At 44.6% G+C, this 21,500-nt stretch overlaps 1 protein-coding gene across 1 annotated transcript in view; it reads left to right on the forward strand.

Moving 5' to 3' along the window:
• UBAC2 (UBA domain containing 2) overlaps positions 1-21,500 on the forward strand; it is a 165,404-nt gene that overhangs the window by 132,210 nt on the left and 11,694 nt on the right. Inside the window, exon 8 of the mRNA XM_073348554.2 lies at positions 15,137-15,259. Coding sequence (XP_073204655.1) covers positions 15,137-15,259 — 123 coding nt within the window. The remainder of the gene's footprint in view (positions 1-15,136; positions 15,260-21,500) is intronic.

Below are 21,500 nucleotides of genomic sequence, written 5' to 3' on the forward strand. Positions count from 1 at the left end.
TTGAGCATAAGCTTTCGTGAGCTACAGCTCACTTCATCGGATGCATACTGTGGAAAGTATAGAAGATCTTTTTATACACACAAAGCATGAAAAAATTGGTGTTTACCACTACAAAAGGTTTTCTCTCCCCCCACCCCACTCTCCTGCTGGTAATAGCTTATCTAAAATGATCACTCTCCTTACAATGTGTATGATATCATGATCGCTTTTGTAGTGGTAAACACCCATTTTTTCATGCTTTGTGTGTATAAAAAGATCTTCTATACTTTCCACAGTATGCATCTGATGAAGTGAGCTGTAGCTCATGAAAGCTTATGCTCAAATAAATTGGTTAGTCTCTAAGGTGCCACAAGTACTCCTTTTCTTTTTGCGAATACAGACTAACATGGCTGTTACTCTGAAACCTAGATAATAATCTACTGGTGATATACAAACTATAAGAGAATCTGGTTCACTCTTCCTGAGCTGTATTGGCTCTGTAAGGTTGACAGTAGTAGAAGGTAGCAAATACATTTAAAAAAAGAATTAAAGTCAGCAAATATGGCTCTGAATACACACTGGGAGAATGCCAATTTGTGAGGTAGTCTAGAGCAAGCACATTGTTATGCTTCCCCCAAACCAACCCAAGAGGAAGATTGACTTCTGGACTCTCAATCCCCCTCCTGATTTCCCTGTTGCATCAGGAGTGAGTAAACTGTGACAGGTGTGACCTGTTGCAGCATATACACCCTTACATACCAGTATAGCTACATCACCAGGTGCATTGGGGAAGTGGAGTCAAGGTTCCATGCACTTCTTGACCCTACCTGCCCATTCCCACCTATTTGCCGAAGGTGGGGAACATAGGAGTTCTGAGTAGCCAATTTTCCTCTGCATGCAGGAAGGTATGGTGCACCAGCTCAAGGGAGTAAGGAGTTGCCTTATGCTCTTTCCCTTACCCCAGCAAACAGGACAAGCTGTGATCTATCCCTAAGAAGGTACCATTTTTATAATCACTTTTCATAGCAAATCTGTACTTCAGTTCTCTAGAAGAAATACAGAAACTGTTGCAATGAGCCTAGCAAGTTGAGACAATCCAACACAATAAGACTGCAATTTAGGTGGGAGAAGAGGTTCAACTTTAAATCCCAAAATTTAGGAGGAGATTTAAGGGGGAGTTTTAATTCACCTTTCTTCTTTAAGTTTGAATACCTCAAAGAATAATAAGAAAGACTTGACCAAAGCAAAATTAGCAAACAACAGGATAATGCAGTAGTCTGAAGAGTAAGTCCCAAAGGGGCTACAATAAAATAATTCTGAAGAAAAAATAAGAGAAGAGAGAGAGAAACTGAAAAATAGAGTGGAAGAACTGAAAAAAAGAGAACATCACAGTGGAAGAGACTGGAAAAAAAAGTATTCAGCTGCTGGCAAATACGTTTGATTACTCTCTACTACCCCAAAAATTAGGAGTGTAAAAGATTTTCTCAACTCCTTATTCTTTCCTTCTGTGTTGTTCAATGGTTTGTTAAAGCAGGATTTTCTTGGAGCACTTTCTATGAAAACAGTTAGGTTCATTGGCATTTAGTCTTTGAAAAATTTCCATTTCCTTTTCCATTCTCTCTAGCTGTTGTGCCCCAAACCCAGGGTAACATGGAGTGTAGTGGAATAACTCATAGAACTTCTGTACTCTTGGACACACAAACATTTGGAGGAGTAGAATGAATCCACAGTAGGGTTTGAACTTAGATCATCCAGATTGCTACCTGATGTACCTCCTTTTGAATTATGGTATAAATTGTTACTGATAGATTGATACTGGTATCTGCATATAATAGTCTGGAGACTTGAGCTGCATTTCTTTAAAAATTGTAGTTGTTATGGTAGTTAAATGATTGGTCTTGTCTTGGTTGCTGGTTACTATGGCTACTGTGCTTAAACAACTTATGTTTGTTATGTCAATTGCTAGCTATTTCTTTTCTATACAATTACCACAGCATTGTTATGTCAATTGCTATTTCTTTTCTATACAATTACCACAGCATTTTCTGTTTGTTTTTTCACGCTGGCTGTTGGTGAACTTGCTCCATAGATGAAGAATTCTTTAGCTATTAATATAAATTTTATGTTGTGTATATAGTCACACTCTTGAAAATAAATAAAATTTACTAGCCTACAAGTTCTCTTATTGACACATGCTACAGGTGTATCGGAGTGGGGCTCATTGGGACAGTCCTCTCTCCTGGGCAGTCTGGGCCTTGTACTCCCCATCACAGCTCTCCCCCCCACCCCATGTGTTCTTTTCCCTTATCTAAGTGTCTCTTTGTCCTCATCCCCAGTCTTTCTTCTTTGGATCCTTCTTCTCCCCAGCTACTCTGTGGCTCACATTCTCTTTTCCTTTATCTCCTTTCCCTGCGTGTCCTCCTCCTGCCACAAAGTCACTCTGCAGAACCAGCAAGCAGGGGAAGTTCTTTTAGGTCCATTGGCTGGTGCCTTCCGGAGCTTTAGGATTGAAGGGGTGGCTGCTTCTACTTCTCTAACTCTTCAGCCTCTACCCTCCTTATATTCAAGGTAGGGGTCTGGGATTTTAAGGGCCCCTCCTGCGGCTGCTCCGTCTTCTTGCTTTGTTTTCCCTCCCTTTGCCAGGTCTCCTCCACCCTCATATCTTCCATTTTCCAGCCCCTTGAGGTTCCTCTTGCTGGGTACCAGGCTCAAGTGAAAGCATTGGTTGGAAGAGGGGAGGAGCTACCGCATCCGTACATCAGCCTCTGAACAGAGACTGGATATGATTTTCATTTCCCACTGAAAAATGTGCAGGCAGACAGGTGGCTGAGCTACAAATAGCTGGATGAAGAGCTTCTGCCTTGCAACCAGCCACTGGTGACACTGTTTCTGAACACAGAAATAGGCACATAAGATGTAGCAAAGAGGTAGAAAACGGCAAAATGGAGGCCCAAAGCTTGCAGGGAGCAGCTGGAGACTGGTTTTTCAGCACACAGTGCAGCATGTTGAGGTTCAAGCGCAACTTGGTCGAAACCAGGTTTATTATTTCCCCTCCTTAACCCTTTTCTGTCTTCACTTTTTCACATTACTATGGACAAGACCGCCATCCTTCCTGCCATTCAGACCTGCACGCCTTAGCATGTCTTCTGTCTCTCCTTCCAGTACATTCATATGTTAACAGATCTTGTGCTTTCTTCTCTACAAATTTTCTGAAGTCTGATCCCAGCAGCTAATAACTTCTTCACACCTCATTTATAATCCTTCTTGGTTCTTGTAATCTCATCCTCTCTGATACCCATCTTGCTTTAATTCAGTCATTCCAAAAGCCTGATGCAAAGATTGTCTTGCTTGCATGTGATTTCCTCTTCAAATTCTTCTACTGATTCTCACTTTGCCTCCTGTATTAAATTTAAACTTTCTCATTCTCTCCCTGCACAGTAACACTCCATGCCTCATTTAATTGATTTTATCATTCCCTGATGTGCTCTTCACTCACCCAGCCTCTTGGCCTTTTTCATAGAATCATAGAATATCAGGGTTGGAAGGGACCTCAGGAGGTCATCTAGTCCAACCCCCTGCTCAAAGCAGGACCAATCCCCAATTAAATCATCCCAGCCAGGGCTTTGTCAAGCCTGACCTTAAAAATATCTAAGGAAGGAGATTCCACCACCTTCCTAGGTAACGCATTCCAGTGTTTCACCACCCTCCTAGTGAAAAAGTTTTTCCTAATATCCAACCTAAACCTCCCCCACTGCAACTTGAGACCATTACTCCTTGTTCTGTCATCTGGTAGCACTGAGAACAGTCTAGATCCATCCTCTTTGGAACCCCCTTTCAGGTAGTTGAAAGCAGCTATCAAATCCCCCCTCATTCTTCTCTTCCGCAGACTAAACATCCCCAGTTCCCTCAGCCTCTCCTCATAAGTCACGTGTTCCAGAACCCTAATCATTTTTGTTGCCCTCCGCTGGACTCTTTCCAATTTTTCCACATCCTTCTTGTAGTGTGGGGCCCGAAACTGGACGCAGTACTCCAGATGAGGCCTCACCAATGTCGAATAGAGGGGAATGATCATGTCCCTTGATTTGCTGGCAATGCCCCTACTTATACAGCCCAAAATGCCATTGGCCTTCTTGGCAACAAGGGCACGCTGTTGACTCATATCCAGCTTCTCGTCCACTGTAACCCCTAGGTCCTTTTCTGCAGAACTGCTGCCGAGCCATTCGGTCCCTAGTCTGTAGCGGTGCATTGGATTCTTCCGTCCTAAGTGCAGGACTCTGCACTTGTCCTTGTTGAACCTCATCAGATTTTTTTTGGCCCAATCCTCCAATTTGTCCAGGTCCCTCTGTATCCTATCCCTACCCTCCAGTGTATCTACCTCTCCTCCCAGTTTAGTGTCATCTGCAAACTTGCTGAGGGTGCAATCCACACCATCTTCCAGATCATTTATGAAGATATTGACAAAACTGGCCCCAGGACCGACCCTTAGAGCACTCCACTTGATACTGGCTGCCAACTAGACATGGAGCCATTGATCACTACCCGTTGAGCCCGACAATCTAGCCAGCTTTCTATCCACCTTATAGTCCATTCATCCAGCCCATACTTCTTTAACTTGCTGGCAAGAATACTGTGGGAGACAGTGTCAAAAGCTTTACTAAAGTCAAGGAACAATACGTCCACTGCTTTCCCTTCATCCACAGAGCCAGTTCTCTCGTCATAGAAGGCAATTAGATTAGTCAAGCATTACTGGCCCTTGGTGAATCCATGCTGACTGTTCCTGATCACTTTCCTCTCCTTTAAGTGCTTCAGAATTGATTCCTTGAGGACCTGCTCCATGATTTTTCCAGGGACTGAGGTGAGGCTGACTGGCCTGTAGTTCCCAGGATCCTCCTCCTTCCCTTTTTTAAAGATGGGCACTACATTAGCCTTTTTCCAGTCGTCCGGGACTTCCCCTGATCGCCATGAGTTTTCAAAATAATGGCCAATGGCCCTGCAATCATATCTGCCAACTCCTGTAGCACTCTTGGATGCAGCGCATCCAGCCCCATGGACTTGTGCACATCCAGCTTTTCTAAATAGTCCCGAACCACTTCTTTCTCCACGGAAGGCTGGCCACCTCCTCCCCATGCTGTGCTGCCCAGTGCAGCAGTCTGGGAGCTGACCTTGTTTGTGAAGACTGAGGCAAAAAAAGCATCGTGTACATTAGCTTTTTCCACATCCTCTGTCACTAGGTTGCCTCCCTCATTCAGTAAGGGGCCCACACTTTGGTGTCTTTCCCTCAGTAGGAGCGGGAACTGCAAATCTGTCATCCTCAAGAATGAAGCTCATGAGAGCAGGAGACAAGTCTTTCTCAGCTACAGGGCCAAGACTGTGGAACTACCTCCCAGAGGGGAAGAGTGACTGCATTTCTGTCTACTTTCAGAGAGAAATGCAAAACTCACTACTTAGGCCTGCCTTTCCTACAGCAACAATAACTGAAAAGATGATAGTCAAATGCATGCACCAGCTACCACCAGGGGAATCTAGAGCACATGAAGGATTTATTCTATTTTGTGCAAATAAAACACTTGGGTGCCTCCAATCTGAGCGTGAAATAAAATCTTAAATACTGTAGCTCACAACCACCCTGGGTCGGGGGCATGCACTCATTCTTTTAACCCTTTTCATATGCTATCATTGCATTGAGTACTGTAACATATAGGGCTTTAGGAGCAAACTGTAAAGAATTCTAATAACTGTAATTAATATCAATTTGTGTGGCCAGTGGTGCTGCCTCCTTACTTATCCAGCTGGATAAAAATTTATTCTCTGACCTCTCTTTTTAGCAAAAGTTTTTTCCAAAAAGGGGCTTGCTACTCAAAGCTTGCCAAGTATAACAACTCTTTGGATGCTACCGAGATTGGCTTCTTTTGTGCTTGCTTCTAAAATGCACCATTTTAAATAGAAATGTTCCAAAAGTAGATAACTCAGTTTTACTCAGGTATTCTTACCTGTTTGTTCAAATGTGTCCAAGTCCATAGATGTAGTCGAGAAGTATGTCCCCACTTTTCTGATTGCAATTTACTGACATGTTTCCATAAATTTAAAAATTTAGGCTCTTAATTCATTAAAATATTATTCTAAACCTTATTCATGGAAACTGACAAACCCATAAGTATAGAAGCACTAGTGGGTACTACTATAGTACATAGAAAATATTCTAAATTAGTAGCCGGTTGTCACAATTACCAGGATTACTGCACCTCTACCTCTCCTGGTTTCTCTACATATGTCTAGGTTACCAGGTGTCTAGCCATCTACCACATGGGGCTCCTGGTAGGTGTAAGACTCCACTAGACACCCAAAAACCTCTGTGGTCTGGATGGCACAATCTGATCCCTTAACTCACAAACCAGTTCTCTCTCACTGCTTTGGGGAGAGTGTCTTCAAATCTTGCTCAGTCTTTGATATGCTCTTGCAGGACCCAAATAACTTTTTAGCTGTTTATAACCCTTTGATCTGTTAGCTTCCAGCATTGGCTAAACAAGGCTTGCAACTTTGCTGGAGATAGAATGTAGAATCCTCAAATCTAACAGTTTTCCCCGTTGCCTTTCAAGTGTGTTGTGGGATGTTCCTATCTGGGATCCACTGTCTTCCATTCCAGGTGACAGCCCCCATTGAATTAAAGCAATATAGGCATATAATAAACATTACACTAACCCTAATATAGCTATACAGTCTATCTCAATAACTAGGTCACATACAATATTCACAAAATTATTATATAGTAGCTCCTCATATGCCATACCAATCACTTCTTACTTTCAACAAATTGCAGGGCTTTGCCTCACGATGTTTATGGGTGATAATTGGATTTAATTTATGGCTAGGTTTTTATGGTCATTCTTTTGCTAAGTGTTTAAACCTTTCCATCATCAGATTTATTTAGGAATGTGTATTTTCTGCCTTGTACAGTGCTGTGTTTGCTGCTCATTTGTTTTAGTAGATATGTATAGGTTCCCAGCGCTTAATAAGTTAATATCTGGAATTTAGATTCGATAGAATAGTTAAGTTTGCCTTTTCCTTTTTATAGAAATATAGTTAGAGGAATCAAGAACTTCAGCATCAAATCATGCTGTAACTATCTTTCTAAAGCTGTTACCCCAGCAATTATGTTTGCAGTTAATAAGCTTTTTATACAGGATACGGATATTATCTGTATTTTTCTATTTCCTGTAACTTATTTAGTTTGTATTTTTCTGGAAAACGTGTCAGATTTGACATATAAAATTCAGTAATAGCACTGGTTTAAGAAGCACAGTGTAGGCAAGTGTTATGCACGCTTTCCTAGACAGCTCTCTTAATTCTGACCTGCAACCCCCTGGCTATTCTGCTTGTGTGCCTCTCTTGAGAAGAGACTGCCATTCATGTCAGATTTTGCGGTGGCTTTCTGACCAACCAGGATGAGACTGCAAAGTTTATTTCCATCTGTAGCTTAAGACAGAATTTGAATCCAGGTTTCCAGAGCTGAAAGGCTAATGCACTCATTCACTGAATCATTTACTGGCCCTGTATATGCACACAGCAGTTGTACACGTTTATTGCAATGTATTTTGTACTTTGTTTTTACATTTTCATTGGTAGTGTCTTACAAAATGTACTCCTCAAAGCACAATTGTAGAATCTACTTTTTTAGATTCTTCTTGGTCTTTATTTCTGTTAAAAGAACAGGTTTTGTATACAGGAAGTGAGTAGAGGTGAGTTTAAGTATCTAACCACCAACCTTCAACAACATGTAGCATCAGTCAACATCCTGACTGCCTCACGTTTCAGGATTCAGACCAGGGCACAGCCCAGAGACACATCTAGCAGCACTAAAAGATGACCTCCTTATGACCACAGACACAGGTAAAATCTCCCTGTGCATACTGCTGCATCTGTCTGCAGCCTTTGACACGCTAGTCCACAAGATGCTGCTGATGCATCTGGCTGACGTAGCAGAAGTAGATGGCCCAGCACTACAGTTACTCAAATCATTTGTCTCCAGCAGAATTCAGAGAGTGGTGGTCGGCAATTCCTCCTCCTCCTCTTTAAAGGCCCTTACCTGCAGGGTCCCCCAAGGATCCATACTATCACCTCTTCTCTTCAATATACATGAGGCCACCGGGGCAGAGAATGAAATGCTGTGGTCGCAGCTGCCAACAGGATGGGCACTCAACTATGTCTCATTCTCAACTGATGCAACCATTGCCATGGCTACGATGTCAGAATGCATACAGGAAATCAGCTCTTTGGCACAGAAGAGCTGGCTCCGACTGTACCCTGGCAAAACCCAAATGATGCTGGTTGTAAAGAGAAATGCTTTTAAGAGATAGCCAAGATATTGTCTCCCTCATTTGTCAAAGTGGTGCCGTGCCTCAAAGTCCTGTTTGACTGCACACTGAGCTTGGATGACTGGGAAGCAGCAGTTCCCCAAAATGCCTTTTTTCACCTCCAACTTGCTAGGAAAAGTCATCCCTTCTTCCTGGACAAGGACCTGGCCACAGTGGTCCATGCATTTGTCACCGCTGATCTGGATTACTGTAACTCACCATTTGAGTGTGAAGATGATGGACAGACTCCAAAGGTGCTGCAGAATGTGGCTGCCTACCTTCTCCATGGCTTAGGCCACTGTGAGAATATCAGGTCCATGCTCAAATCCCTTCACTGGCTCCCAGCCAATTTAAAGGCCTTGGTCCTAAGTTTCAAAGTAATCAATGGATCAAACCCCAGCTACATCAAAGACCGAATGTCAACCTATGAATCTATGTGACAGTTGCATTCGTCTGGTGCAACACCAATTCATAACCCAGGATGAAGCATGTGAGCACTAGAGACAAAGCATTCTTATTCAAAGGGATATGGCTATGTAATGAACTTCCAGAGGAGATCAGGCAAATTCAGTCTGACCATTTTTAGGAATTACTGCAAAACTTTCCTGTTTCAAAAAGTATTTTAACATAAGAATGACAATCACATCAGTGACACTTCCTTGTACTCTAAACCTCTACAGGCTTAAAGTACAAAAAAATCAAAACCAAGATCCTACCCCAAGCAAAGTTTTGACCCTGAAATGGGAGAAGTGCCAGAGACTCCATGAAGTTCACCAGAAACTTTTTGCTATTGTTATTCATGGAAGGTACTCAGATACCATGGTGGGTGGCAGTATAAAATTTTTAGCTCGAGTTAATGACACTATTTTTACATCTGTCTTAAAACAAAAAATATTAAAACTTTCACTCTATAGCAAAGCCTATAGTCTCTTTTTTTTCCCCACCCGGGATTATTACCCTCTCCTTGAATGAGGTAGTAGTAAAATTCAAAATTTGTATGAAGTTTTATCAGAAAGGAAATATTTGAGACATTACTTTTAGCACATTAGAGGCCTTAATTTAAAAAGAAAAAACTTACATAAAACCAGTGGGACAATCAGAATATCTGGCCCTGCACAAAATATCTCCTATTGTGTAGATTATGAGTACTGGGCAGATTGTGTGTTATTTAAAAAATGAAATGCAAAAGCTGTTTCCTTTTTTCCATCTCTCACTATGTGGTTACGTCTTTAGAAAAGGTGTAGAGGTCAGATATTAGGAGGTGTTTCCTGTTTGTGCAAACAGATGGCAAGTTGGCATTAACTCAGGCACATGCATTGCCTTATCAAAATATCTGAGTGCTTACAGAGCTTTCAAGAAAACTTCTAAAACACATTTTCTTTCTCTATCTAAGTGAATAGGATTGACAGATGTTTAATTGCTATTTAGTTGACAATTAGTAGCTGCCCAAAATATAACTTTTTTTATTTTGCAAACACTGAGTAAAATGCACTTTTGTGCTTTTTTTGTTGTGTGTCTGATCTGAGTAACTAGGTTCATTACTATAAATTACTCTACCTGAGTCTATACAAAAAGGAGTGTATGTCTTTTATGTGCTATGTGCATTGTCTTGTATACCGCAGAAAGATGAGATACCAGGAAAGTGGTTTAACTAGTTCACAACTTGATTAAGTAACATATCTGGGAACTATCCAGCAATGACTTGTCCTGTGCAGATCATCCTTCATTTGTAACCTGTACCACCTTGCGGAGAGATGTTGTGAGCCCCTCATCCCATTAATATGCTCCCAGAACTGTTGCTGGGACCCCACCACTCTCCTGTGACAATCGAGAGGGTTGTCTCCTTGCCGTTCCAGCCATTTGGAGCCCCAAACCCATTCCCCACCTTCTCTAGGAGATGCCTTTTCCTAATCTGCTTCCAATTCCGGTTTATCAGGGAACAGGTCCCCCAATTGAAAGAGTACCTGCACTGGGCACCTGCCAAGTTGTGATAAAATAAATTTCACAACCTGATATATCCACTGGGTCCCTGGGGTGCTGAGAGAAAGGAAAAAACCAACCCACACTGCCCAGGTCAATCTGGCAGTGAGAAAAAAATTCCTTCCCAGCCCCCAAAGGGTAACTAGCACGATGCTCACAGCAAGGCCCCCAAACCCGCCCCTATTCTAATCCCAGTGGGCAGAAGGAGGAGCTTTCATTCCTAGTGAGGAATGGTGCCCTGGGCATGAAGAAGGGTTCATAAGACCTCCCCTTGTTTGTGGAGCCGTTAGACTTTTGCTGCATCTCTCTATCCAACCAATCAGCCAAGGAGCTCCCCTCCTCAAACCTGTGAGGAGGCTGAGTGCCATGAGCAGGGTGTGTGCATTCCTTAAAGTGTCCAAGCGTTTACTTTCCCCTGCTGGCCTAGACAAAACCTCTCCCAGCTACGAGACTGTGGTGGGGAAGGCACTGTCAGCAACTTGATCATTTCTGCCCTAACATTGATTTTTTAATGGTAATGCAACTTAATTGTCTTCTCTGCTGTGGCCTAAGAAGCAAGCTCTTACTTTAAAACAGTTTCTAAATAATGCAGGTCAACCCTAAGAGAGAGGGGGTGGCTCCTGACATGGGGAATAGACCTTCTACAGCTCCTCTCTTCATAGCATCCAATTCTAGGAACCAGTGTTTGAAAGCTGATGGTGACATCCTGCCTACTCACTGTGACAAACTTTCTGCTGCTTTGAGACCCAGATTGGAAAAAAAGCCATCCCACGACTCTTGGAGGAATAGGGTGCACAAGTAGGGAGGTCAAAGGGAAAGTTTCCTTCCTTCCAGTAATTCTTTCATGACTTCCATCCACTGATAAAGTAGAGCACTAAAACCGGAGCTAAGAAAAGAGGCACAAGCTGGTAGTCCCATCTCCCCCGTAGAAAACACGAGCAGCAGCCGCTTTCGAGAACCATGAATGGGGAAAGGCAGGGGGAGATTTCACATACATCTTCCTAGGGACAGTCTTGAGATCACCATTGTCCAAGATACCTGGAGATCTCAAAAAGTTGTTGGGATTGACTCTGGGTGTGAGCGGTGTGGCACGGTTAGAATTGCCTGGTCTGAAACCTCTTACGTTCTCCCTTATTTATCATTAAATTTGAATTTAGTTCACATAATAAACAGCCAATTCACAAGCTCTGCTTGGATGTCACCAGACAGCTTGGAACAGATGTCACTGTCAATGAGAGTGGCGGAGAGGCCAATTGCAAATCTGCAATGAAATATGCTCCTTTTGCATAGAAATTATGTGCTAATAATAGATGACCCTTTAAAAGATGAGATGCTCCATTCAGTCAGGTCAGTCGACCATAGTGCAGATATTCCTCTGAAGTGTACCTGGATATTTGCATATTAAGTATGTTAGGGAACATAAAATACACTGCAATTTAACATTTGCCATAAAACTGTGTATGAATGCAGGGGGAGGGTCTGAAAATGATTTCCTGTAAGGCAAGGCTTGGCAGTAGTCTTTTTTTTTTTCCTCCCCTTTTTGTCTATTTTTAAAAACTGGCATATGTGGGATTACTTGACTTCATGATGATTTTTCCATCCTACCTGCTCTGGGGCTGGATTTAGTTAAATTCTCAGCTTTTTATATCGTGCTAAACCTTAAACACTTTCCAGATTTGCCTGATCGTATTATTGCTGCATTTATGATATTCCCTATAATTAATAAAGAATACTGGGGTAATGGCACCTAGATCCAAAGGCCAGTGAAATGATTTAAAGGCAATTTAAAGCTGTGAAAAATTACTTATCTGATCTGATGTAGGTATTTCTAGGAAATGTGTCACTGTGGTATCTGCTTGAATCTGTTCTTACTACATTATCTGCATCCGTAGTTTAGTAAGATGTCTGTTGCTAAAGTGATGCTCTAAATAGTTAGTACAGAAACTGCTTTTTTAAAGATTGAAAACACTTTGTTTTTGTGTGTTGCGGGTGCCAAAGAGAAGGCTCATTTCTGAGAGATAGGGTGTCCCTTTGCAGTGTCAGTTGACAAATAACATGAACTTATGAAGATTTTGTAGACCAAATAGAATAAATAAGTAATTAACGATGCTATAGGTTCAGTTGGAAAGGCAGCTACACTTATTTCAGTTGTCAGATAGACCAGTACATTTATAAATTAGCACATTTTTTGACTGTCTGAAGCCTTATGATTTCCAATTCATAGAATAAAAATGTCGTAACATAGACAACCTTCTTCAATACATCAATTTTTCTTGGAATACATTGTTAAATACACCAATGTCTTTTTGTCCCTTGATCGTTTAAAGGAAATAAATACAAGCAAAACTGCATTAATGCAACATTCTGGTTAGATTTTAAGTTAATTGCCCCAGCCCAAGGAAGCTTAAAGGAAAAAGCAGAGCTGAAAAAAAAATAACTCTTTTTTTAAGAGGAAGGTCTTCTGAGAAAGAGTTCTAGGCCCAAAATAGAGCAGCTGCAGGAAGGAAGCCCAGATCCCATACAAACTGAAAGGAAGAAGGACTCCTTTCCACAATAGTGAGAGAGAAGAGGGAGGGAGACACGGGGAGTGAGGGTGAACAAGCTGCCTTATAGACACACAAGCATCAGGAAAAAACACATAAAACAGAGAGATTGTAAAGGAACAGATGTTTTTTTTCATGGGCAGTGGTTCTAATATTACCCATAATCTGTCAAAAAAAACTTTGGTGATACATCACTGTTACCTCTGGGCAATTATGTAAATAACACTTGACGTTACTGTATGTATTCGTTATACTGTAAAAAGTAAGCCCCTTACCATTCTTTTTCTGTGGTTTGGTTACATTTACATTTTAAATTAAATTTCTGTTTTTGTAACACACTTTGTACAAAATGCATTTACTTTGGAACAATGCCAAAATGTGAAACATGATATTTAATAGAGTAAATCTAGGCAAGGAGGAGAATCTTTTCAAAGTCATTTCAACTGTATTAGATTCATACAGGCACTTAGATAGTACAGTGATGGCTGTAGAAAACTTTTACATGGCAACTGTATCATAGACATTCTCAGTAGGCCTTATCCTGAGTTTACCTCTGTGATTTTGTTGGTGCCCTGAGAAATCCGCTCATTGCCTCCTCCTTAATCTCCTGCATTTTTTGCCTTTCCCATCTGTCATAAATATAAAGGGAAGGGTAAACCCCTTTGAAATCCCTCCTGGCCAGGGGAAAGCTCTTCTCACCTGTAAAGGGTTAAGAAGCTAAAGGTAACCTCGCTGGCACCTGACCAAAATGACCAATGAGGAGACAAGATACTTTCAAAAGCTGGGAGGAGGGAGAGAAACAAAGGGTCTGTGTGTCTGTCTATATTCTGTCTTGGCTGGGGATAGACCAGGAATGGAGTCTTAGAACTTTTAGTAAGTAATCTAGCTAGGTATGTGTTAGATTATGATTTCTTTAAATGGCTGAGAAAAGAACTGTGCTGAATAGAATAACTATTTCTGTCTGTGTATCTTTTTTGTAACTTAAGGTTTTGCCTAGAGGGGTTCTCTATGTTTTGAATCTAATTATCCTGTAAGGTATCTACCATCCTGATTTTACAGGGGGGATTTCTTTATTTCTATTTACTTCTATTTTTATTAAAAGTCTTCTTGTAAGAAAACTGAATGCTTTTTCATTGTTCTCAGATCCAAGGGTTTGGGTCTGTGGTCACCTATGCAAATTGGTGAGGCTTTTTATCCAACATTTCCCAGGAAAGGGGGGGTGCAAGTGTTGGGAGGATTGTTCATTGTTCTTAAGATCCAAGGGTCTGGGTCTGTAGTCACCTAGGCAAATTGGTGAGGCTTTTTACCAAACCTTGTCCAGGAAGTGGGGTGCAAGGTTTTGGGAAGTATTTTGGGGGGAAAGACGCATCCAAACAGCCCTTCCCCAGTAACCAGTATTAGTTTGGTGGTGGTAGCGGCCAATCCAAGGACAAAGGGTGGAATATTTTGTACCTTGGGGAAGTTTTGACCTAAGCTGGTAAAGATAAGCTTAGGAGGTTTTTCATGCAGGTCCCCACATCTGTACCCTAGAGTTCAGAGTGGGGGAGGAACCTTGACAGAAAACTTTTACATGGCAACTGTATCATAGACATTCTCAGTAGGCTTTATCCTGAGTTTACTTCTGTGATTTTGTTGGTGCCCTGAGAAATCCACTCATTGCCTCCTCCTTAATCTCCTGCATTTTTTGCCTTTCCCATCTGTGATGATCTATGTTTCAGCCACTATCCTTCTGCCCAAGGAGAACTAGACTTCAGAGTTATCGATTCCAACCTTTAATCGGTGAGCAGAGCTGCTGTTAAGTAATACAAAGTGCTCACACATCTTGACGTTATGGGCTTGATCCTGCAGTCAGTGCATGGAACTCCTGTCAGCTACACAGAGCAAGTGAAAGATCAGGTTTTATGTCTGTTGCAACAGAAGCAGTCAAACCTCTGTTTACTTGGGGAACAAGAGACCAGAACTCAGAGTTGCTCTCTTTCATGGTGGTGGGCTGCAGCTCCTTCAACACATATGGAACACTAACATGAGCCTTAAACAGGAAATAAATACAACAGATAGCTCCTATTTGTTAGTATATGTTTCCTTAATGTAGCAGAAACATTTTGATTAATTAGTAAAGCAAGAAAATATACCCTTTTGAGTACTGTAATTATTAAAGACTATGATATTATAGAAGTTGTTGTTTGAAATAAACATTTTATTCAATACAATTGATACAAAACTGTCAGTTTTTTATATCCTTTTTGGGTTAAAGGACTAATAATAATAAATATCTGGTTTCAGGGCAGGGTGATTAACTGGAATCGACTCTTTCCTCCTTTACGTCGTAGACATCATGCAAATTATCAAGATAATCGCCAGTCTGAGCAAGAGGCACCTCCACCTGCTGAGGTTTCTGAGGAACAGGTAAATATTTTTGTATTTTAAAACATAATTTAAATGGATGAGGGGTTGGCTACATGTACCATTTATCATAATCTGTAACATTATACTGTGGTAACCCTCTATACAGTTAATATGTTGGTAGCTCAAACGAGAATACTAAATGACAGTTACAACATAAAGACAGATTGAACTAATGCAATTGCGTTTATGGGATTAGAGCTGCAAATTTATTTTAGAATTTCTGGCTTTGTATATAGCTTTTTTTAAAAAACAACCAGCTAGTTTTACTATTCAAATATGGTAAACAAATGGAGAATGGCAATTGGTTCGCATTATTCATGTTGAATATGGGTGGAGCTATTATTAGGGAAGTTTTGATTCTCCTTCATTGAGCTTGCCCTCTAAAATTTCCACACGCCGTCATGTATACACATCAAGCCACATAACACAAATAAAAATTTTATGCCAGCTGTGAATGGCTACACATGTGCAGTATAAAACTCAGTAAATACAGTTCTGTTTCATTAAAATAAGACAGGAATTGCTATGTTCTTGGAGTGCTTGTTTATGTCCATTCCAATTAGGTGTGCGTGTGTCACGTGCACAGACTTTGGAAACTTTTTCCCTTAGCTGCTCCCATCGGGATGGTGGGAGTCCCCTAGAGTGGCGCCCTTATGGCATTGTATATAGTACCCTGCTGGCCCAACCCCCCTTCAGTTCCTTCTTACCGTCCCTGACGGCGCTGGAACTTTCTCTCTCTCACTTGCGAGTTATCCCTTAGCTAATTTGGTTTTTCTAGTTAGAGTTGTTCTTAGATAGTCATCAAGTTAGTTAGATACAGTTTGTAGTTTTAGGTGTCTGGGAGTTAGTTCCAGCACCAGCCTTGGGCTGCAGGGAATGCCGCAAGCCCAGGATTTAAAAGCTTGCGCCACTTGCCACACGTCTATGCCTAACAGCGACCCCCACGACTCCTGTCTCTGGTGTCTGGGAGTGGTGCATCAGGCTGAGCACTGCAAAATCTGCAAGGCCTTCAAGCCACACACTAAGAGACTTTCATCTTAAGCAGCTGCTCATGGAGGCCGCGCTGCAACCAGTGGGCCCAGACCACCTGGTACCAGGCCCGGGTTCCTTGGTCAGAGGTGTCCTGGCATCGATGCGTGATCTGGCACCGCAAATCACCGGCACCAAGGCATGCCAACCAACCGCTCAACCTCTCCAGCACCGGCTAAGTGTCATAAGGAGGGGGAAAGAGGGCACTCCCCTCAAAGAGCAACCAAAATGCTTAGAGAGGCTCCTGGCATGCAAAAACAGGATGCAGGCCCCCACCAGGAACGGGCACCATCGACTCTGGCACCACAAGCCCCGTTGAATCTGGTGCCCAGCGACTTCAGTGCCAATGAGTGGCTGGAGGAGGTCCTGGAACACCCCTCCATTCCTGATACATTTGAGGCAGCGAAGAACGTCATCGAGCTGTCGGCGCCAAATCCCCTCCCATGCAGGGAGAAGCCTCCAGCACCACCCAGGCAGGTGCCGTCCAGAGGGAAACCAGCAATGGTGTGCCACTCAAGGTCACCGATACAGCACTGCTCACAGCACCGTTCCCGTTCAAGCTCGGCGTAACGCCACTCCCCGGCACCCACGACCCAACGCAACGTTACAGCACTGGAGGCCGACGTACCCACGGCACCCTCGTCAGCGACTAGGCACCGTTCCATGATGCCAGCAGTCGCCCAGCACCGGAGCACAGTGCCAACTACCTCCCCAGCACCACATGAGAGACCTCGGTCCTGGGACACCTTGTACTGTTTGCGGTCCCGATCATCTTGGCACCAGTCCCCAACTCACACCTCATGGCATCCTGTGGCTGCTCAAGGATCGGCACTGCCTTGGTCCTCTCTGTCAGCATCCTCCGGCTCCGAAGCCAACTCCAGTCGCTCTAATTACATCAGGCACCAGACCGTGAGCAGCAGAGAGTCCCACACAGTGTGGCAGCCACAGTGGCCACCTCCAGGACAGTGGCCTTTCTGGACCCCATGGGCCTATCATCAACAACAGGGCACTCTTTCTAGAGCGTCTAGGTCTGGGCACTCTACGCGACGCCACTCTAGGTCACCATATAGGCACACCTTGAGGGTGAGAGAGGCCACACTCTCTAGACCGCCCTCGGATCCCCAAGAGCAGCTGACAGTGACAGGTCCAGTGCTCGCGCTGTTACCAAGACAGGCAACATCTCAGGAGGTGGCAGCCTCGTTGGGCCCTGACGCAGCCCAGGACCATGAGGACTTACAGGAAGGTCAGGACAAGAGCAACCAACAGCAGCTCACGTCCTCCTCTTCCCCAGATGAAGCGGTGGCGGGTACATCAGTTTCAGGACCGCCACTGATCAACCATAGGGCCCACCAAGAGCTTCTCCGCAGGATTGCCCTCAACATGGGCCTCCAGGTGGAGGAAACTGTCGAGCAGGAGGATCCGATGGTGGACATCCTGGCTCCTGGAGGTCCCTCCAGAGTTGCGCTCCCTCTGATAAAGACCATACAGAGCAACTACAATACAATCTGGCAAACCCCGGCCTCCATCACACCAACGGCTAGGGGGGTGGAAAGAAAATACTTCGCCCCATCCAAGGGCTACGAGTTCTTGTTCTGCCACCCTACTCCTACCCCTACTCTGACTTTGCGGCCAGAACCATAGCCTCAGGAGTGGTCATGCGGTGTTCAGCGTGGTTACAGGTGTCTGGCCTCCCCCCAAGATCCAAAACACCCTGCAAGACCTACCCTTGGAGGGCTTGGGCCTCTTTTCGGAGCAAACTGACTCCAGGCTACACAGCCTTAAGGATTCTAGGGCCACACTGAAATCTCTAGGGATGCATACACCAGCAAACCAGAGGAAGCCCTTCAGGCCCCAGCCTCTGCAGCAGAGGCAGTACCAACCTCACCCCAGGCACAACCCATGTCACAGACAGGACAGAAATACTAGGTGTAGGCTGTCAAATAACATGCCTGACCAAGACCAGAATAAACCCCAGCCAGGGAACAAGCAAGGGTTTTGAAGGCACACTCGAGGACAGCCTACCAACCCAGTTCCAGGATCTATTCCCCTGGTTTTTAAACCGGCTATCCCACTTCTACCGTGCATGGTCCTGTATAACATCGGACCGCTCAGTCCTACGCACGATACAGGTGGAATACTCCCTCCAGTTCTCCTCCTTCCCCGTCCCTCTTCAGGGACCTCTCTCACAAGCAACTTACTTATGCAGGAGGTCTGTTCACTCCTCGAGATGGGGCAGTGGAGAAGGTTCCCCATGATCTAAGGGAAAAGGGATTTTACTCCCGTTACTTCCTAATTCCCAAGGCAAAGGGGGGTCTCCGACCCATTCTTGACCTTCACAGACTCAACAAATTTATGGTCAAGCTCCGGTTCCACATGGTCTCCCTAAGCACTATCATCCCGTCACTGGATCCAGGAGATTGGTACGCTGACCTCAACATGAAGGATGCCTATTTCCACATTGCCATCCATCCGGCACACAGATGCTTCCTCCGGTTTGTAATAAACCAAGAGCACTACCTGTTCACGGTGCTCCCGTTCAGTCTGTCCTTAGCCCCCCGCGTGTTCACCAACTGCATGGCGGTGGTGGTGGCCTTCCTGCGAAAAAGGCAAATTTGAGTGTACCTGTACCTCGACAACTGGCTACTGACAGGACGATACACGGACCAGGTACAGTCCCAAGTGACAATTGTCACCTTTCGCAGACTGGGGCTCCTCCTCAACATAAACAAGTGATCACTCATACCTACCCAAAGGATAGCGTTCAGAGGAGCGGTCCTGGATTCAGTACAGGTGAAAGCGAGCCTTCCAGAGCCCAGATTTCAAGCCATAGAGCAAATTGTCAGGACAATGTTACAATACCCCACCACGACTGTCAGGAATTAGCTAATAGCACATATGGCAGCCTGTACATCCATGGTCAAGCATGCCAGACTGAGGTTCAGGCCCATATGGGCATGGCTCGCAGCATGTTACTGCCTGTCCTCAGACCCCCCCGAACCTGATAGTAACAATACCGGGCAGGTCCGAGAGTCCCTGTGTTGGTGGCTGGACTGACCAGTAGTCTGTGCAGAAGTCCCCTTTGCTGTGCCCCCTCCTTCTCTGACGCTAATAACGGACACATCGGATCTGGGCTGGGATGCACACTTAGGGGATCTGAGAACACAGCGTCTGTGGTCGCAAGACGAGATACCCGTCCGTATCAACCTGAAGGAGCTTGGAGCGGTTCGTCTGGCCTGTCAAACCTTTCACACCACTTTGCAAGGTCACAGCGTGAGAGTCCTGACAGACAACACCACTGCCATGTTCTACATAAACAAAAAGGGCGGAGCTCGCTCCTCACCCCTCTGCCATGAGACCCTTCTCCTCTGGGACTTCTGTATATCCCAGTCCATTCAGCTGGAAGCATCCTACCACCCCGGGGTACAGAACAAGCTGGCAGATCACCTCAGCAGCTCCTATGAGGCTCACGAGTGGTCAGTCAGATCAGACATCATACAGTCAGTTTTCCAAATGTGGTGTTATCCCCAAGTAGATCTCTTTGCCACCAAAGACAACAGACAGTGCCCTCAGTTCTGCTCATTTCAAAACCACAGCCTGGGTTCAATTTCTGATGTGTTCTTAATACTGTGGGGCGAGGGGCTGAAGTATGCCTTCCCTACAATCCTGCTGGTCCACCAGGTCCTGCTCAAAATTCTCAGGGAGAGGGTGATGGTAATCATGATTGCCTCGTCTTGGCTGTGGCAGCATTGGTACATGACTCTCCTAGAGCTGTCTGAAGACGCACCGATAGTCCTGCCCCTCTACCCAGATCTGATCACACAGGACCATGGGTGCCTTCTCCACCCGAACCTACAGTCTCTGCACATCATGGCTTGGAAACTCCATGGCTAAATCCCATGGAGAGCCAGTGCTCTCAGCCAGTGAGACAGATTCTCCTTGGTAATAGGAAACCTTCTACCAGGGCAACATATCTGGCAAAGTGGAAAAAGTTCTCCTGCTGGTGTGAACCCAAACGTATTCCACCGCTCCAGGTTTCTATCCCGATTTGTTCTGGACTACCTGCTACACCTCAAGCAACAAGGCTTGTCTCTTTCATGTATCAGAGTGCACCTGGCAGCTATCTCAGCTTTCCATCCAAGGGAATCTGGGCATTCGGTGCTCTCAAATCCCATGGTGGTGCGCTTCCTTAAGGGACTGGAGGGTGTACCCATATTCTCGTCTTCCAGTCCCAACCTGGAATCTGAACCTGGTCCTCTCCAAACTCATGAGCCCATCATTCGAACCCCTGGCCACTTGTTTCCTCCTCTACCTTTCATGGAAGGTAGCGTTCCTGGTGGCCATTACGTCGGAAAGGAGGGTCTCTGAGCTGAGAGCTCTCACCTCTGAACCCCCTTACATGGTGTTTCATAAGGACAAGGTGCAGCTTAGACTCCATCCTAAATTCCTCCCCAAACTAGTCTCCCAATTCCACATGGGACAGGATATTTGTCTGCCAGTGTTCTTTCCAAAGCCCCATACAAGCCCATAGCACCACAGCTTACACGTGCTGGATGTTCGAAGAGCCTTCACATTCTACATAGAGTGCACGAGATCTTTCCACACATCAACCCAATTGTTCGTGGCCATAGCCAGTAGAATGACGGGCCTTCCAATTTCTGTGCAACGCATATCGCCCTGGATCACAGACTGCATTCGCATGTGCTATGAGTTGGCCAAGGTCCCAGCCCCAGCAATCATGGCCCATTTGACCAGAGCGCAAGCGTCTTCGACTGCCTTTCTGGTGCAGGCCCCATCCATGAGATCTGCAAGGCAGCTACCTGGTCTTCAGTGCATACATTCACAGCCCATTATGCCATCAACCAGCAGGCCAGAGATGATGCAGCAGTTGGCAGGGCTGTCCTCCAATCAATTGTTCCATGACTCCTACCCACCTCTGATGGTAAGCCTGGAAGTCACCTAATTGCAATGGACATGAATAAGCACTTGAAGAAGAAAAGATGGTTACTTACCTCTCGTAATTGTTGTTCTTCGAGATGTGTTGTTCATGTTTACTACAATACCCATACCCCTCCCCCTCTGTCTGAGTCAACGGCAAGAAGGAACCGAAGGAGGGTTGGGCCAGTAGGGTACACACTGCCATAAGGGCGCCTCTCTAGGGGGTTCCCCTGCCCTCCTGACAGGAGCTGCTAAGGGAAAAAGTTTCCGACATCTG

Source organism: Lepidochelys kempii, chromosome 1 (assembly GCF_965140285.1).
Source record: "Lepidochelys kempii isolate rLepKem1 chromosome 1, rLepKem1.hap1, whole genome shotgun sequence".
Lineage (NCBI taxonomy): Eukaryota > Metazoa > Chordata > Testudines > Cheloniidae > Lepidochelys > Lepidochelys kempii.